This window comes from Parambassis ranga, chromosome 4, assembly GCF_900634625.1.
Source record: "Parambassis ranga chromosome 4, fParRan2.1, whole genome shotgun sequence".
In the NCBI taxonomy this organism is placed as follows: domain Eukaryota; kingdom Metazoa; phylum Chordata; class Actinopteri; family Ambassidae; genus Parambassis; species Parambassis ranga.
Window position 1 is genome coordinate 24,406,401 of NC_041025.1, and position 21,213 is coordinate 24,427,613.

The window sequence follows — 21,213 nt, forward strand, 5'->3', positions numbered from 1 at the left end:
CCATGACACCGAAACAAAAGAGCCCAAAGCATCTTCAAATAATCAACACATCTGTGATCGGCTGGTGATGCCTGCAGGTTGTGCTGCTCTGCTGAGGATAAAGCCAGTGGGTCTTGTATTTTTGGGGGTTTAGGGGTTTTTGAACTGCTCTTGGTCTGGCCCGTCACCTGGGAACTGTTTGCTTTGGGAGGCCCTGCTGCCTGCAACATAGCTCCTAGGATCATTTGGGCACTCAAACCCCTGCACCACGGTAAGGCGGCGGCTCACAGAGGGGACATTTTGTATTTAGTTTTTTTGTATATAAATATATATATAATATTTATATAATTATTTTTTTAGAATGAAAATATTTTTTAATGTTTATATTTTTAATATAATATTTTTATATAAATATGTATATATAATATTTATATAATTATTTTTTTAGAAAGTAAATATAATTTTTTAAATATAATATTTTTATATAAATATGTATATATAATATTTATATAATTATTTTTTTAGAAAGTAAATATGGTTTTCAAATATTTTTTTAAGTGTGGCTCTGTGTGATTAGAAGCAGCGTTCTAAATGACAAGTGTTCAGTGCAGTTATGGCTTTTGTAGAAAAACAGTTTATTATCATTTATTGTTTTATTGTTCATGCTCTGATTGAAGGCACCACTTTAAGCAGACGGTGTCCACAGTTTCCACAGCATGTGTTTCTGCAGCAAGTTTCCACAGTACAGTAGTCTTTACTGGGATTTCATACTTCTTTAGTCAGAGTTCCTACATTTTTGTTTACATAATTTCTCAACTCCTTGAAAACTGTATTTTATGAACACGCAGATCTCAGACGTGACGCTCTTGTGGCAGAGATAATGTCCCGTTGGACCGCTGTCAGCTGTCTGTCTGCAGCTGGTGGATGTAGTGGAATTCTGGGTGCTGTAGTCTCCCTTAGGTGGAAGGAGAGATGAGGACGAGGCTGTCCGGGATGAGAACAGGTGACCTTTTCCGAACCCCCTGCTGAACGTGGACTTCCTGCGGCCGCCGTCTTGTTTCCATGATGTCAGGAGCCTGGTGTCATGTTGATTGTCCCTCTAACCTCTTTAAGCCACCTGCTGCAGGTGAGCTGATGTACAGTGTGTACAGCAGGAAGTCCAGCTCAGACCTGAATGTGTGTTGAAACCTGAGGAGACTGTAAGCTCACACCTTTGTCCCCTCTGGAACCAGAAGTAACCTGATCCAGGTCACCTGACACCTCCTGCAGCTCGAACGCGTCCTCGCAGTCTGCTCGCCGCCCTGCAGCATGGCGGACACCGGGGCCTGGAGGACACACCAGGATGGCCCCCGGATCCTTCAGTCAGGACCAGGACCAATAAATGGACCAGGACCAGGGCTGGGACCAGGACCAGGGCCAGGACCAGGGCCAGGACTATGCCCAGGACAAGGACCAGGACCAGTGCCAGGGACAAACCGAGTATGGATCTCACTGATCGCAGGTGAGTTTGACGTCATGAGTCTGACATAAACAAAGGGTCAGACACTGAGGACCAATCTGTGGTTTAAACCTCAGAGTGAGGGTCTGCTGTCTTAATCCGGACCCATCAGGATCAGTCCCTCCAGCATAATTCAGCATAATTCAGCTTCTTTAGAGAGTCTTCTGGAGTTTTGTCTCTCACGTCAGAAAAAAATGAAAAGCTAAATAAACATCTTGATGATGGATAATCTCTGGACAGACACACTGGGATTAATCTGCTGGATTAAACAAAAGACCAGTGCCTCTGAGCGTGTGGTGTCAGGTGAGTTTAAAAACATTTTTATGACTTTGTTGTCACAAAATTAACTTTATAGTCAAGACAATTTGACTCAAAATCAGGCATCAGAATTCAGATTTAAACTTTTTAAAAATCATAATTCTGAGATATGAACTCCAAACTGTTAAAAGGTTAAAGGATGAATCAGCCAATCAGATCATGACCTTTTCAGTTCTATGTGTTTTATTATGGTTATTGTTTTTGGATTTTTTGAAGTCAATTCTGACAAATCTCTGCCCTTTAATCTGCGCTGATACACTTTAAAACTGAGATTAATCTGATGGTTTTAGTCTCTGTGGTCCCCAGGGATTAACATGTAAACACAGAGACGTGTAAACTGGTAGATAGTTTAGTCTAGATGCCACAGAGAGCCCCGAGCAGCGTCTCACTGAGGTTTTGTGCTTCTGGTCCGTCCTGCGGAGTCTCCGTCAGCTCCATCTCTGCTCCTTTGGGCTCGCCGTGTTTCCCAGCGGACCGTGAAGGCAGCGCGGCGTGTTCTCTGTGTGGATTGGCTGCGGTTGCTATGGGAGCGGCTCCGGTTGCTGTGGTAACGTGTCTTAAGGAGGGATTTGCGGTAAATCAGACTTTCAGACTCCCGGACCGTCGTCAGGCAGCCGTGCTAACATGCTAACCCGGGAGTCCAGTTTATCGGCGCAAAACGGGAAAGTCAAGACCGGAGACGGTGAAACAGACCCCGCCGTGCGCGAGGAGAGGCCGCAGGGGCTGATGGGACAGGGGGGACAAAGTTTTTTAACTTTTTAAACACTCTCTTGCGGGCTAGCCTGCTAACGGCTAACGGCTAACCGAGCTGTTAGCAGTTTAAAAAGTTTGTGTCGCTAGCAGGGTTGCGTGAGATAGTCCGGGAATTAGACGGCTCCATGACGGTGGAGGGCGTAAAGCACTCCCCGATCCTGTCCGCCCTGTTCAGGATGACGGAGGACTGCGAGCTGCTGGGAGCCGCGGAGTTCATCAAAGGTAACTTTTACTCAAAGACACATATTCACCGCTGGAGTTTCCCCGGGGGAACTTTAATCACACAGGCTGCAGGGATGGATGAGTCCAGAAAGAACAAAAGGTTTCACTCCAGATTCAACTCGAGAAGCATCCTCCTGAGCTGGAAGTGGGGACGATGTGGACCCGAGTGTCCGTGCAGCGGCTGCATCCTGAGGAGGAGGAGGAGGCTCAGCCTGTGCGTCTGATGCTGGAGCTTTGAGAAGCTTCAGAGGACTCTGTGCTGCAGAGGGTTATGTAGAAATGTTGAGCAGTGATCCAGGATGCAGGCTGCGCTGGACTCTGAAATGTTTTAATCCTGTATTGATGATAAAAAGTGTTTGAGACGTTTGAAGAGTCAAACCACTCCATTGAAGGTAATCAGAGCTCCCAAAGACAACAGAGTGTTGATTTGATTTGTATTTACACATCTTTGTGTAGTTATATAGCTTTCATATAGTTTCTGCTGACTTGCTGAGCACTTGCTCAGCTGTGTAAAGGTCATCAATGGGAGGGTGGGTTGACTGAACAGGATCACCATGGTTACCACTGAGCTGTGTTTTAAAGAGTCAGGCAGGCTGAGGTCTGCGTGAACACACACAGATCGGACAGAGTAACACCTGTTTGTCAGCTTATGACCAATCGATGCCAGGGATCCAGAAGCAGAGCTTGTCAGATTATTATTAAGATTAAAAACCTCCAGGTCTCACTCTGCTGTCTGTGTCTCTCTCTCTCTCTCTCTGGTAGAGCGTCTGTACTTCGCCACATTACGCAGCAAACCCAAGAGCACCGCCAACACTCACTACTTCTGCACCGACGACGAGTTTGTCTACGAGAAGTAAGTTCATCACACCTGCTGTCAACCTGCCGCACTGCATTCTGGGTATGTGCTGCAGGAACCTTCAGTGTGTCTGGAGACCATGTCAGAGCTGACTGATGGAACTGATCAATCAAAACACGTCATCCTCTTGTACCACTTGGAAAGAAAGAGGTCACCTCTGCATGTTGAAATATTTCGTAAATACTTGTGCAACACATTATTTTCAGTATTTAAAAAGTACATGTATGTTTAAATCGTAGCCTCAGAGTCCAAGAAGAGGAGGTAGACCTGGTTTAGATCAGTCCAGCGCTGTAGGACAGTGTGAGGAGTTTCTGATAAGAAGGAAATACTTTCACTCCTCACAGCTCCACACCACTTTCCATTTTATTGTATTTATTTTCAGCTCCCTGTTGACCGCTGTGTGTGTGTTTTTGTGCGTCTGTGTGTCTCCAGCTTCTACACAGACTTCGGCCCTCTGAATCTGGCCATGTTGTACCGATACTGCTGCAAACTCAACAAAAAGCTGAAGGTGAGTTTCTGCTGTCGGCTCTCCCTCTGCAGGAATGTACAGAATGTAAAGGACACGTGCAGCGTGATGCAACGGCACCTCACCCTGTCACACCCTGAGGATTCACTCTGTCGCACACACTTAGGATTCACTCTGTCACACACTTAGGATTCACTCTGTCACACAGAGGATTCACTCTGTCACACAGAGGATTCACTCTGGATCACACACAGAGGATTCACTGTCACACTCTTAGGATTCACTCTGTCACACACAGAGGATTCACTCTGTCACACAGAGGATTCACTCTGGATCACACACACAGAGGATTCACTCTGTCACACACACACAGAGGATTCACTCTGTCACACACACACAGAGGATTCACTCTGTCACACACACTGAGGATTCACTCTGTCACACACAGAGGATTCACTCTGTCACACACACAGAGGATTCACTCTGTCACACACACTTAGGATTCACTCTGTCACACACTCTTAGGATTCACTCTGTCACACACACAGAGGATTCACTCTGTCACACACAGAGGATTCACTCTGTCACTCACTCTCAGCCCCGGTTGTTTGGGTGTTTCACTTCCTCCTTCAGACTATAAAACGTTGTGTTTTGTGTTTAATGTATGTTGCCATGGTGACCACATTCCTCCAGTCGGCTATGACGACCGGTGGACTGGACGGTCTGGATCTGCGCCTCCTGTTCAGGCTCAGTCTGCTCTGTGTGTGTCTGTGTGTGTGTCTGTGTGTGTGTGTGTGTGTGTGTGTGTGTGTGTGTGACTGTGCACACGCCTCAGATGGACGTGTGTTATTATTAGTTTGTTGCTGAGCCACAGTGGAGCGGGTCTGCAGTCAGACTCTAATGAGGAAACAAAGCCTGGTGACGGTGTAACAGCTCAGTGCGACAGTCTGCAGCCGACTGCTGCTGCAGTTTGACTGACGCTGATTCAATTAGACTCACTCAGTGAAGCATGTGTTGATCTGAGCTGCAGTCCAAAGAGGGAACTGAAATGTTTTGTTGTCTCTGTGCAGTCGTTCACTCTGACCCGGAAGCGGATTGTTCACTACACCAGCTTCGACCAGAAGAAGAGATCCAACGCTGCCGTGCTGATCGGGGGCTACGCTGTGAGTCCATCACTTCTTGTTGATTAGTGTGCATCAATCAGAGCTTTTCAGCCTGAGGAGAGACGCTCAGAATCAGTGCAGAGGCTCCTGGATAGTGTCACTGATGCTATATTTATAGTGACCAGCCTCACAGGACACTTTGTCATCATGACTCCATTAAAATGTTCAGATGTGTATCCTTCATGCTCTCTGTCTCCATGAACCTGCTGGTCTGTCTGGTGGAGGTTTGTTGATCACTGCATGATGGAAATCTGCCGTTTCTCTGCTGTCTGATTGTTAACGTTCCTAAATCACACTAACATGAAGCTGCTGCTGAGCTGAGGAACCTGCTGCCCTATGAATACAGATTTATCAGAGTGAAGCAGGGACCATGTGTTTGTAGGCAGGAAGTTAGCATCTCCTGTTAAATGTATGGTCCTCACAGGTGCAGTTCAGCAGGATCATCTTCACTAATGAACTCTACTTTATGATGTTTGAAGCTAAATATCATCACCAGAAGGTAAAAGCTAATGCTAAGCTAACTACAGCACTCCAGCACCCGCCAGTCAGCCGGGTAGAGGAGGAGGAGGAGAAGAAGAGGGAGACAGGACAGAGAGGATGAAGAAGAGAGAGAGAGGAGAAGAAGAGGGAGACAGGACAGAGAGGATGAAGAAGAGAGAGAGAGGAGAAGAAGAGGGAGACAGGACAGAGAGGATGAAGGAGAGAGAGAGAGGAGAAGAAGAGGGAGACAGGACAGAGAGGATGAAGGAGAGAGAGAGAGGAGAAGAAGAGGGAGACAGGACAGAGAGGATGAAGGAGAGAGAGAGAGAAGAAGAGGGAGACAGGACAGAGAGGATGAAGGAGAGAGAGGAGCAAACATGCAGCAGATGAAACAGTGATTATATTCTAATGATATCTATATATATCGTCAGTCCATAAGTAGTAATAGTAATTTGATAGTAATCAAAACAAAGATGAGCAGCAGGGGCTGATGAAGTCGATGAGCACAGGAGAGATCAGGGGCCGGACTGAGGGTCAGCAAAGAGAGAGAGAGAGAGCGAGCGAGGCGCAAAACTATGAGGAAGACAGTGAACACAGATTATGAGACGATATTACCAGTGTGAGCCAGACTAAGGAGAGTAGAGGAGAGGTCAGAGGTCAGAGGGAACCTGCTCAGTGGATCATGTTTGTGCCCCCGACAGCGTAGTTCTAGAGCAGCTTAGCTGTGCTAAAAGTTACGATTTTGATAATATGATCACCAGAAGCTAAAAGCTAATGCTACGCTATAAACCATATAGCGTAGGTTTATATAGCTATAAACCTACGCTATAAACTCTCTCTCTCTCTCCCTCCCCCCTCTCTCTCTCTCTCTCTCTCTCCCCCCCCTCTCTCCCTCCTCCCCCCCCCTCTCTCTCCCTCCTCTCTCTCCCTCTCTCCCCCCCTCTCTCCCTCCTCCCCCCCCCCCTCTCTCTCCCTCCTCTCTCTCTCTCTCTCCTCTCCTCTCTCTCTCTCTCCCTCCCCCCTCTCTCCCTCCTCTCTCTCCCCCCCCTCTCTCTCCCTCCTCCCCCCTCTCTCTCTCCCTCCTCTCTCTCTCTCTCCCCCCCCCTCTCTCCCTCCCCCCTCTCTCTCTCCCTCCTCCCCCCCTCTCTCTCTCCCCCCCTCTCTCTCTCCCCCCCCTCTCTCTCCCTCCCCCCTCTCTCTCTCCCTCCTCTCTCTCTCCCTCCCTCCTCTCTCTCTCTCTCTCCCTCCCTCTCTCTCCGTCTCTCCCCTGCTGTGGTTTGTGTGTTTAATATTTGATGGTGTTGAAGCAGCTGAAACAGAAGTTGATTGTTTGGACAGAGGAGCTTCAGGCTGTGATACTATCAGACACACTGACACACTGAAGGCTCCTCAGAATCAGATTAATCAGAACGTCCATTAGAAAGTAATACCCTGGAAGCGTAGTGTGTGTGTGTGTCTGTGTACACTCAGCTTTCCTCCAGTCAGACACATGTTGAAGTGCTGACTGTGATCACCTCATCACTGTCGGAGCTGTTGTTCAAAAACACAAATATGAGTTTCAGCGTCACACATGCACCAAGCATCGCCTCACTTTTAATTTGTATCTGTATCCTCTGCTTCTGTCTCAGGTGATTTACCTGAAGAAAACCCCAGCAGAAGCCTACAGAGCTCTGATCTCTGGTTCCAACGCCTCTTACCTGCCCTTCAGGTCAGTCACTCCACCGCAGCAGCAGCACAACATCTGTCACAAACCCAGCATCTCCTGACTCTGCAGCCTCCACGCTGCCTTCACTGCCTACAGAACCACAGATACCGAACACAGGCTGGGCCTCAGCTGGGTACCAGAGCCGCGGTTCTGCAGGGATGTGCAGGAGTCTGTTGTTAGCTAAACTTCTGGAAACATGGCGGCTCTCTCCTGCTCTCTGTCACCCTGCAGCTCATGAAGGAGTTGAATGATGAGGGGGGGGGGTGTAGCATCAGCAGGTATTTCAGGGAGGAACTGCTGTGTCAGCTGTTGCAGTAGCAGACCTCAGGGTGAAGTCTGAAGGCCGCAGCAGGACGAACTTGTTCCACCAGCTGAGACAGAAGCAGTGTGTCCATCCCTGACATGCAGCTCAGAGGTGCTGCTGGTAGCTTAGCATAGTTAGCTGTGTGACAGTGGTTTAGCTTTAGCCTCCTGTCACTGGAGGATTGTTGTTTCGTTTTGTGTGGTGTGTGTGTGTTTCTGTGTGTGTGTGCGTGAATAAAGGGCCTTTTGTTGTGACCAAACACACAGAGCTGTTACATAACAGCAGTGCACTGAGTGGAGGAGGGCTCTGTTCTTCTGTCGGCCTCACGAGGAGCTCTGAGCCGTCTGCAGACTGCTGATGGATTATACATGACGGATAGACCCCGCCCCCCGAGGGAGGGTGAGCTGTGTGGCATTCACTGACCGTCTGACAGCAGGACAGCAGATGATTGTCCCCGTACAGATTAACCAGCTGCATCCTCTAGAGTCTGAACTCTGAGTGACGTCCCTGAACAGCCTCACAGCCAGCTGGGGGTGATGTGGGCTGACTTGGTCAAACTGCTGCTTCTACTGCAGCGTCTCAGTGGAAAACATGTCTGATTACAGCACATTACATAAACCTTGAAGCTGCTGAAACTTATCCAAGAGAGAGGTGGAGAGGAAGAGGAAGGATGATGAAGCTGAACGTTCACACACTGAGCAGACCGACTCGGCCTAAGAGCAGATCAGAACAGTACACACCTGCAGCTCAGGTTTAATTCATCTCCTGGAGTCAGGTTTCAGCTGCTGTCACCTCTGTAACCCCGGGCCGTGTGTGTCTGTGTGTGTGTGTCTGTGTCTGTGTGTGTGAAAGAGAGATGAGGGAGCTGTGAATAATTGTGTTTGGATCATGCAGCTGAATCTGAGCTGCAGGTGAACGTCAGGAGGCTCCTGACAGAACGTTCTGCTGCTGGTGACAGTTATGGCTCTGACTGTCAGCTGCAGCAGCTCCAGGACCAGGACCAGGAGCTGGCCCCACATTCAGACAGTTTGAGCTTTTAATTCAGGCTGGAGTGATCAGCAGTATTTTGTGTTTATTTCCTCTGTATTTAAGGTTTCAGATTTTTTAAATTAACGTGATAAAAAGCTTTTTTATGCCTTAATGACGACGTCTGTTAACCATGTGTGTGTCTTTGCAGGGACGCTTCCTTTGGGAACTGCACCTACAACCTCACCGTGCTGGACTGTCTGCAGGGCATCGGGAAGGTGAGCTCAGACTCTGTATGGACTGAGATCTATAACAGGGCCACAATAACAGGATCAGACACATCAAGGTGATCAGTGATCACATGCAGGCATCATCCAACCCTGTGAGAGGAGCAGGTGAAAACACTGACAGGAAGAACAGAAAGAGTAAAGTTAGTGATGAAAGAGTCGGAGACTGTTACATAACGGCAGCCAATCACAGTGCAGCAGCTCTGCGGTCAGGATCCAGCAGTCTGAACTACCTCTGGCTGTGTGGACCTGTTCAATCAGATGTACACTCAACAAAAATATAAACGCAACACTTTTGTTTTTGCTCCCATGTTTCATGAGATGGACTTGAAGATCTAAACTTCATTCCAGATACACAATATTACCATTCCTCTCAAACATTGTTCACAAATCTGTCTAAATGTGTGATAGTGAGCACTTCTGCTTTGCTGAGATAATCCATCCCACCTCACAGGTGTGCCACATCAAGATGCTGATCTGATATCATGATTAGTGCACAGGTGTACCTCAAACTGCCCACAATAAAAGGCCACCCTGAAATGTACAGTTTTGTCTCACAGCAAAATGCCACAGATGCCACAAGCATTGAGGGAGCGTGCAATTGGCATGCTGACAGCAGGAATGTCAACCAGATCTGTTGCTCGTGCATTGAATGTTCATTTCTCCACCATAAGCCGTCTGAGAATATGGCAGTACATCCAACCGGCCTCACAACCGCAGACCACGAGTAACCACACCAGCCCAGGACCTCCACATCCAGCAGGTTCACCTCCGAGATCGTCTGAGACCAGCCACTCAGACAGCTGCTGAAACAATTGGTTTGCATAACCAAACAATTTCTGCACAAACTGTCAGAAACCGTCTCAGGGAAGCTCAACTGCATGCTCGTCGTCCTCATCGGGGTCTTAACCTGACTCCAGATCGTCGCCGTAACAGACTTGAGTGGGCAAATGCTCACATTCGATGGCGTCTAGCACGTTGGAGAGGTGTTCTCTTCACGGATGAATCTCGGTTTACATTGTTCAGGGCAGATGGCAGACAGCGTGTGTGGCGTCGTGTGGGTGAGCGCTTTGCTGATGTCAATGTTGTGGATCGAGTGGCCCATGGTGGTGGTGGGGTCATGGTATGGGCAGGCATCTGTTGTGGACGAAGAACACAGGTGCATTCTATTGATGGCATTTTGAATGCACAGAGATACCGTGATGAGATCCTGAGGCCCATTGTTGTGCCATACATCCATGAACATCACCTCATGTTTCAGCAAGATAATGCACGGCCCCATGTTGCAAGGATCTGTACACAATTCTTGGAAGCTGAAAATGTCCCAGTTCTTGCATGGCCAGCATACTCACCGGACATGTCACCCATTGAACATGTTTGGGATGTGCTTGACCGGCGTATACGACAGCGTGCACCAGTTCCCACTAATATCCAGCAACTTTGCACAGCCATTGAAGAGGAGTGGACCAACATTCCACAGGCCACAATAGACAATCTGATAAACTCTATGCGAAGAAGATGTGTTGCACTGCATGAGGCAAATGGTGGTCACACCAGATACTGACTGGTTCTGAGTCCCCAGACCGCCAATAAAGCAGAAACAAAATGCACATTTCAGGGTGGCCTTTTATTGTGGGCAGTTTGAGGTACACCTGTGCACTAATCATGATGTCAGATCAGCATCTTGATGTGGCACACCTGTGAGGTGGGATGGATTATCTCAGCAAAGCAGAAGTGCTCACTATCACACATTTAGACAGATTTGTGAACAATGTTTGAGAGGAATGGTAATATTGTGTATCTGGAATGAAGTTTAGATCTTCAAGTCCATCTCATGAAACATGGGAGCAAAAACAAAAGTGTTGCGTTTATATTTTTGTTGAGTGTACATAGTTTTTTGACCGTGTGTCATTCTGTTTGTCAACAGATGTATTGAACTCTTGTCTTTTGTGTAAAGAGCAGCAGAAGCAGCAGGACTTGACCTTTATTTCACAGTTTTAGCTCCAAAGAGCTGCCATGTTCTTGTGGTCTGCTCTTGGTTGGTTGGCTGATCGTTGTTAACAGGTGCAGTAGGAGTCGAACACGTTGTTTAGGTGATGTGTTTACAGTCTGAGCCGCCGTGTGTTTCAGGCTCTGCAGCACGGATTCTTCAACTTTGAGACCTTCGATGTGGACGAGTATGAACACTACGAGGTGAGAAGCAGCTCCACAGTCACACCTGCACAGTCACAGAGCAGCAGGCCCTCTGCACAGTCACAGAGCAGCAGGCCCTCAGTCACAGAGCAGCAGGCCCTCTGCACAGTCACAGAGCAGCAGGCCCTCTGCACAAACACACCTGCACAGACACAGAGCAGCAGGCCCTCTGCACAAACACACCTGCACAGTCACAGAGCAGCAGGCCCTCTGCACAGTCACAGAGCAGCAGGCCCTCTGCACAGTCACAGAGCAGCAGGCCCTCTGCACAGTCACAGAGCAGCAGGCCCTCTGCACAGTCACAGAGCAGCAGGCCCTCTGCACAGTCACAGAGCAGCAGGCCCTCTGCACACACACAGAGCAGCATGCCCTCTGCACAGTCACAGAGCAGCAGGCCCTCAGTCACAGAGCAGCAGGCCCTCAGTCACAGAGCAGCAGGCCCTCTGCACAGTCACAGAGCAGCAGGCCCTCTGCACAGAGCAGCAGGCCCTCTGCACAGTCACAGAGCAGCAGGCCCTCTGCACAGTCACAGAGCAGCAGGCCCTCTGCACAGACACAGAGCAGCAGGCCCTCTGCACAGACACACCTGCACAGACACAGAGCAGCAGGCCCTCTGCACAGACACAGAGCAGCAGGCCCTCTGCACAGACACAGAGCAGCAGGCCCTCTGCACAGACACAGAGCAGCAGGCCCTCTGCACAGACACAGAGCAGCAGGCCCTCTGCACAGACACAGAGCAGCAGGCCCTCTGCACAGACACAGAGCAGCAGGCCCTCTGCACAGACACAGAGCAGCAGGCCCTCTGCACAGACACCTGCAGGGCCATCAATGATTCAGTCAGGACGGGGGTGGGGGTGGGTAACAGTCAGCCTGCGGGAACAACACAACAACTCAGTAGCGCCCCCCTCAAGAAGATCAGAGACGTGTGTGTAAATCAGTTTAATCATCTGCCCCTTTCTGTTCCTTCTCCTCTCGGTGATTTATGTTTTATCCTGTGTCTCTCTGTCATCAGCGGGTGGAGAACGGAGACCTGAACTGGATCGTCCCGGGAAAGTTCCTGGCCTTCAGTGGACCTCATCCGAAAACTAAAATAGAGAACGGTGAGTGAGGTCTGTCGCTGATGCTTCAGAGTGTCTGCGGTCGCTCGGTGGACCATCAGACTGACTGGCTGTAGCGCCGCTCGCGCTTTGTTCACACTCGGTAAAACGTTTTTTTCACCACCACAAACCATGTTCAACATGCTGTGAAACAGAACCGTCTGACTTTCCTGCGGTCCTTGAATGTGCGATGTAAAGATCAGTTCTTCCAAAAATAAAGAGTTCACTCAATAAAGGATGCCATGATGAAGCAGCAGTCACATGACCAACATTCAGAGAGGAGAGCAGAGTGAAAAGATATTTAACCCTTCCACGTGTGTTGTCCCGCCCCCTGCAGGCTACCCTCTGCACGCCCCCGAGGCCTACTTTCCCTACTTCAGGAAACACAACGTGACCACCATCATCCGTCTAAACAAGAAGATCTACGACGCCAAGCGATTCACCGACGCCGGCTTCGACCACTACGACCTCTTCTTTGTAGATGGCAGCACGCCCAATGACATCATCACACGCCGCTTCCTGCACATCTGTGAGAGCACAGACGGTGCTGTGGCCGTCCACTGCAAAGGTAAAGATACTTCCTGTCCCCGTGTCCCCCACTGACAGTCTAGCAGTGTGGGTCTGCCTCCATCTGTCTTACACAGGGCTCACTTCATGAGAAGCAGCGTCGTCACTCTTCCTCCCAAACACTCCTCACCTGCTCTGCTGACTGCAGACTGTGATGTCACGTCCCCCCTTAACAAACTAACTGATCAAATACAAAAAGACTTGAACCCAGATCAGTGTGCTCTGTGAGCTGCCGGATCATCTGGGATGTCCTCTGTCACTCCTGTCCTCATGGCTGTGAGGTGCAGTCTGTCCAGCAGAGGGCACTCTGCTCTCATGGAGACCTTCAAACTGCTTAGTGAGGGAGTAACAAACACACACTCTCAGAGCAGAGGACACAGAGACACAGGGACAAAGTGTTTATGTAGAGAATCTGTTCATGATCACTCACACATGTGAGCTTTAGAGCCCAGCAGGTGGAGGAAGAGACACACTGTTCATTTAAACAGGGTCAGGCTCAGAAAACCCGACCAGGACGTCCCTGTTCTGGTTGGTAGTCCAGTGTGTCGCTCAGGCTTTGGACTCCTCAGGCATCAGGGGACGCCGCTCCGCTGACTCACTGTGTCACCTCCCCCTCTCTCTCTCTCTGTCAGCTGGTCTGGGGAGGACGGGCACTCTGATTGGCTGCTACCTGATGAAACATTACCGCTTCACGGCGGGGGAGACCATCGCCTGGATCCGGATCTGCAGACCGGGCTCTGTGATTGGACCTCAGCAGAACTTTCTGGAAGAGTGAGTCTCTCTGTGGTTATTGTTGTCTGTTCCCTGAGGTGATGGTGGGCCTGGATAGACATGGATGTGAGTGTTCATCAGTGGTTTCTCTTTGAGTATGGCCCCTGGGGTGCAGGATCCTTGCGTGGTCACCACATGATGTTTTCCTGGTGCCCTCCCCCCAGCCTCAGGCTCAGGTTTGACATGTGCTGTGTGTGTGTCTGTATGTGTGTCTGTATGTGTGTGTGTGTGTGTGTCTGCATGTCTGTATGTATGTATGTGTGTGTGTGTGTGTCTGCATGTCTGTATGTATGTGTGTGTGTGTGTGTTTGTGTGTGTGTGTGTCTGTCTGTCTGTGTGTGTGTGCTGGTTCCGGCTGGTTGTTTGTGTTGGCCTCCCACAGCCTGAGCTGGACCAGTTTCTCTTTCCCACTGTGATCACAGTACTTTGTTACATGAAGTTCTGCTGCAGTGTTATCAGGACCAGCTGTTAAACCGCCTGCTGCTGTTGTTGATGGACGGCCTTTAACCTTATACACCTCTTAAAGCTTTGTCAGACGTCTGCTACTTTATATTTGAGTTTATACCTTCCCTCAAAGATGATCCAAGTTATTTAAAATAATAAAAGTACAGTAAACCAGATAAAACATGCGGTGATAAAGGTGAGCCGCCTATTTACTGTTAAAACAACCAAAAGAAAACAAATGAGTTTGGAGTCTGCTGTTAAAGTCTTCTACAGCCTGAGCAGGTCTGACTTGAAGAGGCGGACGGTTCCACAAGAACATTGCAAACATTAAAAACAAATAATACCATTTTAAATTGGACTCTAAAAGAAACAGACCAGAATATCACTGCTCCTCAGGAGCTTGGAACAGTGAAGGGGAACTCCGAATGCTGGAAGCACTTTCACTTTCTGAATGAACACTGCAGGAATAGAAATAAGGACGGTGGGCTCTGTGGTGTTCAGAGCACCGGAGGACTCTAAGAACAGGATTCTCACAGTGCTCCCAGACCCTTCCAGGTGTGTTGGAGGTCGATGACATCATCAAACACCCAATGCCAGGGTGGCAGGCAAACTGCTTCACCTCCATCTGTGAGCTCACCACGGGGGGCAGGAGGGCAACACCTGCCTCTTCCTCAGTGCCGCTGGTCTGTAGCTGCTGAGGCCCCTGGGGTGCAGGATCCTTGGATGGGTAACCCTAACCCTCCACAGCCTCAGGCTCAGTGGAGCATAGTTTTAGTTTTGGTTTCTGTTGCATGTGGAGAGTAAATATACACCATATCCATGCTGACAACAGGTGTGTTCCTCCTAACAGGAAGCAGACAGCGCTGTGGTTGCTAGGCGACAACCAGCGTTCCCAGAAAGCCAAGCTGGAGGAGAGGGCGGTGCCTCACCTCATCACCTGCATGGACGACCTCACCCTGAATCCCGCCCACAACAGCAACATAAGCAGAGTGTCGAGTAATGACCATCTACAGGAGGTATACACACACACACACACACACACACACACACACACACACACACACACCCCTCGCCCATGTAGTAACATTCTTTAATGAGTTTCCAGTGAGATCATCTTCGTCATCACAGTCCCTTTGTTTCCTCCTCCAGACTGAGCTGACAGAGACCGGGCTGGGCCTGACTCAGGGAGACAAGCTGAGAGCCTTGAAGAGCCGACGCCCCCCTCGACCCGCCACCACCGGAGCCCTGAGGTACCAGAACCAGAGCCAGAACCCGAAGCTGACACGGAGCAGCCTGCACTCAGTGTTTATCTGACCCTGTTACCGGTCTGCTCTGCAGCCAGGGTCAGGAGGTTCTGCTCATGCAGACTGTTTCTGATCCGTCATTATTTTGTGCTGAAGCATTTAAAACTTGGACAGACCGGCTCCTCAGGACCACGGCGTCCAGCTGCTAAAACCTCACAAACATCCAGTTCACTTTAAATGAAACGGACACAAAGAGTTAACACAAAACAAACACGTCTGTGCAGTCATGTGACACAGCGAGCGTCTGGTCAGACAGGCGGAGGTGTGCACTGACGGCCATGTTGTCTTTCAGGGTGGAGGAGATGAAGATGCACAGCAGGTCATCCTCGCAGCCGCTCAGGTAGCTCTTCACTCAGCAAATACACACATTAACACCGTAATCAATACACGTATTGATCGTGATTTGTGTGTCTGTTCTCCAGACTGTCGATGGGGGTCGGTCAGGGCTCCGCCTCCCCCCACAAGTCGCCCAAGTTCCCAGCATCCTCTGCTTCTGCTTCAGCCAAGAGGATCGCCAGGAGTCCGTCATCCACAGCGTCCAACATGAGGAGGTGAGTGACGTCATCGTCTCACCTTCATCACTGCCCCTCCTCCTCATCACCTCCCACTCTTCATCACTCTAACCTCCTCTTCATCAGCTGCTGTCTGAGCATCGATACTGTTTTATACAGAAAACATTCGTTAGCTTTAGCCATCCAGCTAGCTGTTTGTTTCCATGGCATGTTGCGGTGACGCGTCAGTCCGAGCAGACGTTAGCTGCAGCGTGCGCTGTACTTTGTGCCATGACGTTCATGCATGTTGTATGTGCCCCCCCTCCACCCCCTCCTGCTGACCTCAGCACGGCTCTCGGCTCTCGATTGGCCAGCTCGCTCAGTGATCTGTACGCCGCCGACATCGAGGAGGACAGGAGCGCTCCCTACTCCTCTCTTTCTCCCCCGTCTTCCTCCTCCTCGTCCTCCTCTGTGTCTCTAACCTCCTCCATGGCCCCGCCTTCTTTGTCTCGCTATGGTAACGGACCTCGCAGCCTGCAGCACGAGGTCAACAACAACAGCGCTGGTCCGTATGGCGGCTCCACGGCGCCTCCCGCAGGGAAAGGTTTCGCTCGGCCAGGGCCTCCAGACTTCAGCCCTTACAGGGGCCCCGGGTCCTACGGCGCTATGAAGGGCCCCTCAGGACGCTATCTGAGCCGCTCCATACCTGTAAGTCCTCACAGCAGCAGCTCAGCCCTCTTTGCTGATTGGTCCTCTCTGTTCTGACATCACTAACACACTGGAAGCAGCAGCATCTTTTCTAAAGATGTGATGTTTCCAGTGTGTTTCTGACTTCCTGGTTTACCACCTCTATCTGATGATTGTCTTTCTGTGCTCTCACGCCATCACGTGACAGAAGTGTCATCAAAAGCATCAACACAGTTGATTTGTTGAGTTTTTTTTAGCAGTTTTAAAAGAACGTTCCAGATGCACCGTAGCACTGGATTTATTTATTGATTTGATTTGTTGAGTTAAATATTTTTGTCCTTAATTTGAGACCAACAGGCTCCTGGATGCTATATTTATAGTGACCAGCCTCACAGGACACTTTGTCATCATGACTCCATTAAAATGTTCAGATGTGTATCCTTCATGCTCTCTGTCTCCATGAACCTGCTGGTCTGTCTGGTGGGGGTTTGTTGATCACTGCATGATGGAAATCTGCCGTTTCTCTGCTGTCTGATTGTTAACGTCCCTAAATCACACTAACATGAAGCTGCTGCTGAGCTGAGGAACCTGCTGCCCTATGAATACAGATTTATCAGAGTGAAGCAGGGACCATGTGTTTGTAGGCAGGAAGTTAGCATCTCCTGTTAAATGTATGGTCCTCACAGGTGCAGTTCAGCAGGATCATCTTCACTAATGAACTCTACTTTATGATGTTTGAAGCTAAATATGATCACCAGAAGCTAAAAGCTAATGCTAAGCTAACTACAGCACGGTCACATGACTACACCATCAGCACCACCAGGTTCACCGCTCTGACCTCTTCTACAGCACAAACACCTGGATGACCTTTAATGACATCATCTGTAGTCCCATGTAGCCACTTGTTAGCATGTAGCCTTTGTTCAGACAGTAAACAGTCATCAGTGGATTCACTGTGTGTTTGTGTGGTAGAATAAAAACCTGCTGAGCTCCTGTTAACCACAGACCTGATTTCACACACCTGACCAACAACAACACACACACTGAGGGGACAGGAGGAGCTAACATGCTAACACACACTGAGGGGACAGGAAGAGCTAACATGCTAACATTCAACACACACTGAGGGGACAGGAGGAGCTAACATGCTAACACACACTGAGGGGACAGGAAGAGCTAACATGCTAACACACACTGAGGGGACGGGAGGAGCTAACATGCTAAAATTCAACACACACTGAGGGGACGGGAGGAGCTAACATGCTAACATTCAACACACACTGAGGGGACGGGAGGAGCTAACATGCTAACATTCAACACACTGAGGGGACGGGAGGAGCTAACATGCTAACATTCAACACACACTGAGGGGACAGGAAGAGCTAACATGCTAACATTCAACCAAGCGGCAACCTTCGGGGCTCAAAGTGGAAGCCCATGCGGAAGTGTCAAAACTTGTAATTCACGCTGCAACAGCTGGGGGCTGGCTCCAAAAGCGAGTAATTTCCCATAGACTCCCATGTTAAAATGGCCGACTTCACAGCAGAAATGAACATGTTTACAGCCTGGTACAAAAAACCACTCTGGTCTCAGGTTCTCTTCTAGTGTCGATTGTAGGGAGGGTGAATTTTTTTACAACTCACTCGTTTCAATTGTATTCGGACTTAAAATTACGCATAATTATGGGCGTTGCCGCTTGAGTGACAGACAGTTGACGTATCACAGCGTGAGTTTCCTGCTCCCACGATCACCCGCCCCCCCTAAACTCCGCTCGTGCTCCCCCTCTTTGTCCATATTTGAGAGTTTTGCTGGACGTGACGCTGTCAACATGGCGGCGGTCATCACGTCCCGGAACCTCCCACCGAGCCTCAGAACGGCTCTTCAGAAACAATCGGGTGACGTCACGGAAGCTCTGTCCATAGTTTTTACTGTCAATGCACTCACACTGAGGGGACAGGAAGTGCTAACATGCTAACATTCAACTCACACTGAGGGGACAGGAGGAGCTAACATGTTTGTGGGTGTCGGTGCAGTCCTGCAGCTCTCTGTAGAGGGAAATCAAAATGAGTCCAGTAAAAACAGGAGGGAGGAGTTTTAGATTTTCCTGGCAAGGTGATAAAAACTGTGATCGCGCAGACAGATGGAGAGAGAGAGAGAGAGAGAGAGAGCACATGCAGCGGTGTGAGGACTCGATGCTTCCCTCCTCTCTGTGTTTACTTACATAGCTCTGCTGCAGTTTCCTTCTTCTCAGATTTAACTCTAACACACTTCCTGTTTTGTCTTTCAGTCTCTTCAGTCTGAGTACATCCAGTACTAAAACTACAGGCCCCACCTGAGGACACATTACCCACAACCCCTCCTGATTCCTCAGGATCCCTGCTGTGTTGGCGTTGAAAGGGAAGCTGATCTGTGAGGACGGTGTTCATACTGTATGTAAATGAGCTGACTGTAAATATGATGTAATCTACACGCGTGTTTTGCTGAACTTATATATTTACACGAGAGGACAGATTTTATATTTCTTTATTTGTGACAGAAGAGAACGAAGACATATTTTTGTTTTAAAGATATTATTTGGAGTTTTTGATAAAGTGAAGGACCAGCTGACGCGCCCCGTCGTCATGGTTACAGTATTTCCGTCCTGATCAGCTGACCAGCAGATTTTTTTTGCTGATGTAACTGATCCATTTTTTTCTATTATCGACAGCAGCAATAATACTACTAATAATAATAGAGCAGGAAGAAGGGACCCAAAAGCAGAATGTCAGCAGTTAACCTCAGGGGATTCAAGTGTGTGTGTGTGTGTGTCACCATCCATGTTTGGAAGTATTTTTTACTGGCCATGTGACTAAAAAGATGGCCGATATATCTCAGCCACCAAACCAAAACAAGTCAGGTGCTGCCATCTTGTTTGTCTGATGTCATTTACAACCAGATATCGAGGCCCCGCCTCCTGCCCTACCCCTTCAGGCAGCCGAGCCGCCATCTTGACTGACGTGGACGCCGTTTATTTTCTAGATAAGCAGCGTGAGCAGTCACAGTTACTGTGATACAGACAGGATCATCGTCCTCACGGCTCTAAATGACATCATCAGCACAAACAGATAGTTACAATAAAATCAATAATTCCAGTTATTGATCATTTTCATACAAAACATTTGGTTCTTTTTCCTTCAAATCTGTTGATCTGCTGATCAGTAGCTGTATTGAACTTCCAGCCTGATCAATCACACGAGTCAGAGTTTAATGATGATCAGCTGTTTTTTATGGACAGTCACATGTGTGGGTAAAATACTGGAACGTGTGGGTTTACACTGCAGGAACCTCGATACAGGAGCAGGAACCTGCAGGACAGGGGCCACATTTAGTCCCGACCGTTTCTGAATGTCAGGCATGTTTGCAGCGGCGAGCAAAGCTGATTGGTCGAGCAGAGATTATCTCGTAAAATGAGTCACTTTGCTGATAGAGCGGAGGCAGACGGGTCCAAGTCACAGGACACAAACCTAGAAAATCCATAAGACTGGGACAGGTCTGAGAGTCAGGACAGGTCTGGGTCACCTGGAGACAAAGACGTGTCCCATCAGCAGACGGAGACGAGTCAGAAACACAAAGGCAGTGAGACGAGGCGGAGGACACGAAGGAGAGGTCTGAGCTCGTCTCAGTTTGGACGCCTTAGGACAGGACGGGTTCCTGCGTGAGTTCCTGGGGAGGTTCCTGCAGCAGAAGGATCAGGAGGTGTGTTAGTGTCGGAGGTTTATCGCCCAGCTGATGAATCTTTTTATGATTTGAAGTCATTGTATGTGAGAAATGGGAGTTCATGTGTTACACACGTCAGAGCCTTTAAGACATTCACGAGGAGCAGTGTGCACTTTCAAAATAAAAGCCTCTGGGACCCAAAAAAAGGGCAGCGTTCCAGCAGACGTTTGATTGAAGTGCCTTCAGTGTTTAACAGCTGTTTGACGCATCGGGAGCTTTATGTCCAGGTCACAGCAGCACAGGCTTTTATTTTGGCAGGAACAAACCCCTGCTGTGAAGAACGAGGAGGAGTCTCATGAATGTCTGATCCTGTCATGTCTTACTGAAGCTTTTATTAAGGGAAAACATGTAATGTAGATTTGTCTTTTAACAGCAGAGCAATAACAGAAAATAAAAGTATGATTCTGACTTCCTGTTTGTGCTTTTGTTTTGACAGTCAGAGCTGCGTTTACACAGTCCGCCTCTGAGTGCGTTTCCTGTTGCATACATGTAAATTACACAGGCAGCTGTCTCTTGTCCATCTTTATGGGGTCTCTGGTCCAAACCCGTGTAGAGCAGACAGGTCTTTGTAGCAGGATGCAGCGTTGATGTGATGATCAGAACACATCAGCCGTCAGCCCAGGTCCACGAGACGGTTCAGTGCCTTCAAACAGTCGAGGCTCCTGGCTGCCACGGCCGCGAGCCCGAGTTAAACACACACACTGACACACACTGATGTCTGAGTCTAAACCAACAGAGCCCCCCCCCCCCCCCCCCCCCCCCAAGGTCACCTCCACACATGTCCACACACTGGTCACATGACATCATCATCAGACTGATCAAAACATGCTCCCTGACTCCCTGAGGCTGTGATCTGCTCAGCCTGCTATCAGTGTCTTCACAGCAATCAATCAATCAATCATCTCT

General features: G+C 49.1%; 1 protein-coding gene across 3 annotated transcripts; it reads left to right on the forward strand.

Annotated features, from left to right (window-relative positions):
* Positions 1 to 2,381: 2,381 nt before the first annotated feature.
* On the forward strand, positions 2,382 to 20,705 carry cdc14ab (cell division cycle 14Ab). Of its 3 annotated transcripts, none has more exons than XM_028404331.1 (16): positions 2,382 to 2,770; positions 3,533 to 3,623; positions 4,059 to 4,134; positions 5,163 to 5,255; positions 7,364 to 7,443; positions 8,922 to 8,988; positions 11,128 to 11,190; positions 12,203 to 12,290; positions 12,625 to 12,855; positions 13,487 to 13,625; positions 14,920 to 15,085; positions 15,219 to 15,319; positions 15,666 to 15,713; positions 15,796 to 15,924; positions 16,212 to 16,572; positions 18,839 to 20,705. In XM_028404331.1, the coding sequence occupies exons 1-16, from the start codon at positions 2,674 to 2,676 to the stop codon at positions 18,866 to 18,868; spliced, it is 1,860 nt and encodes a 619-aa protein (XP_028260132.1). In that variant the 5' UTR covers positions 2,382 to 2,673; the 3' UTR covers positions 18,869 to 20,705. The 3 variants fall into 3 exon arrangements, with proteins under 3 accessions (XP_028260132.1, XP_028260133.1, XP_028260135.1); XM_028404332.1 differs by having other exon boundaries at positions 16,398 to 16,572; XM_028404334.1 differs by lacking the exon at positions 16,212 to 16,572.
* The last annotated feature ends 508 nt before the right edge of the window (positions 20,706 to 21,213 follow it).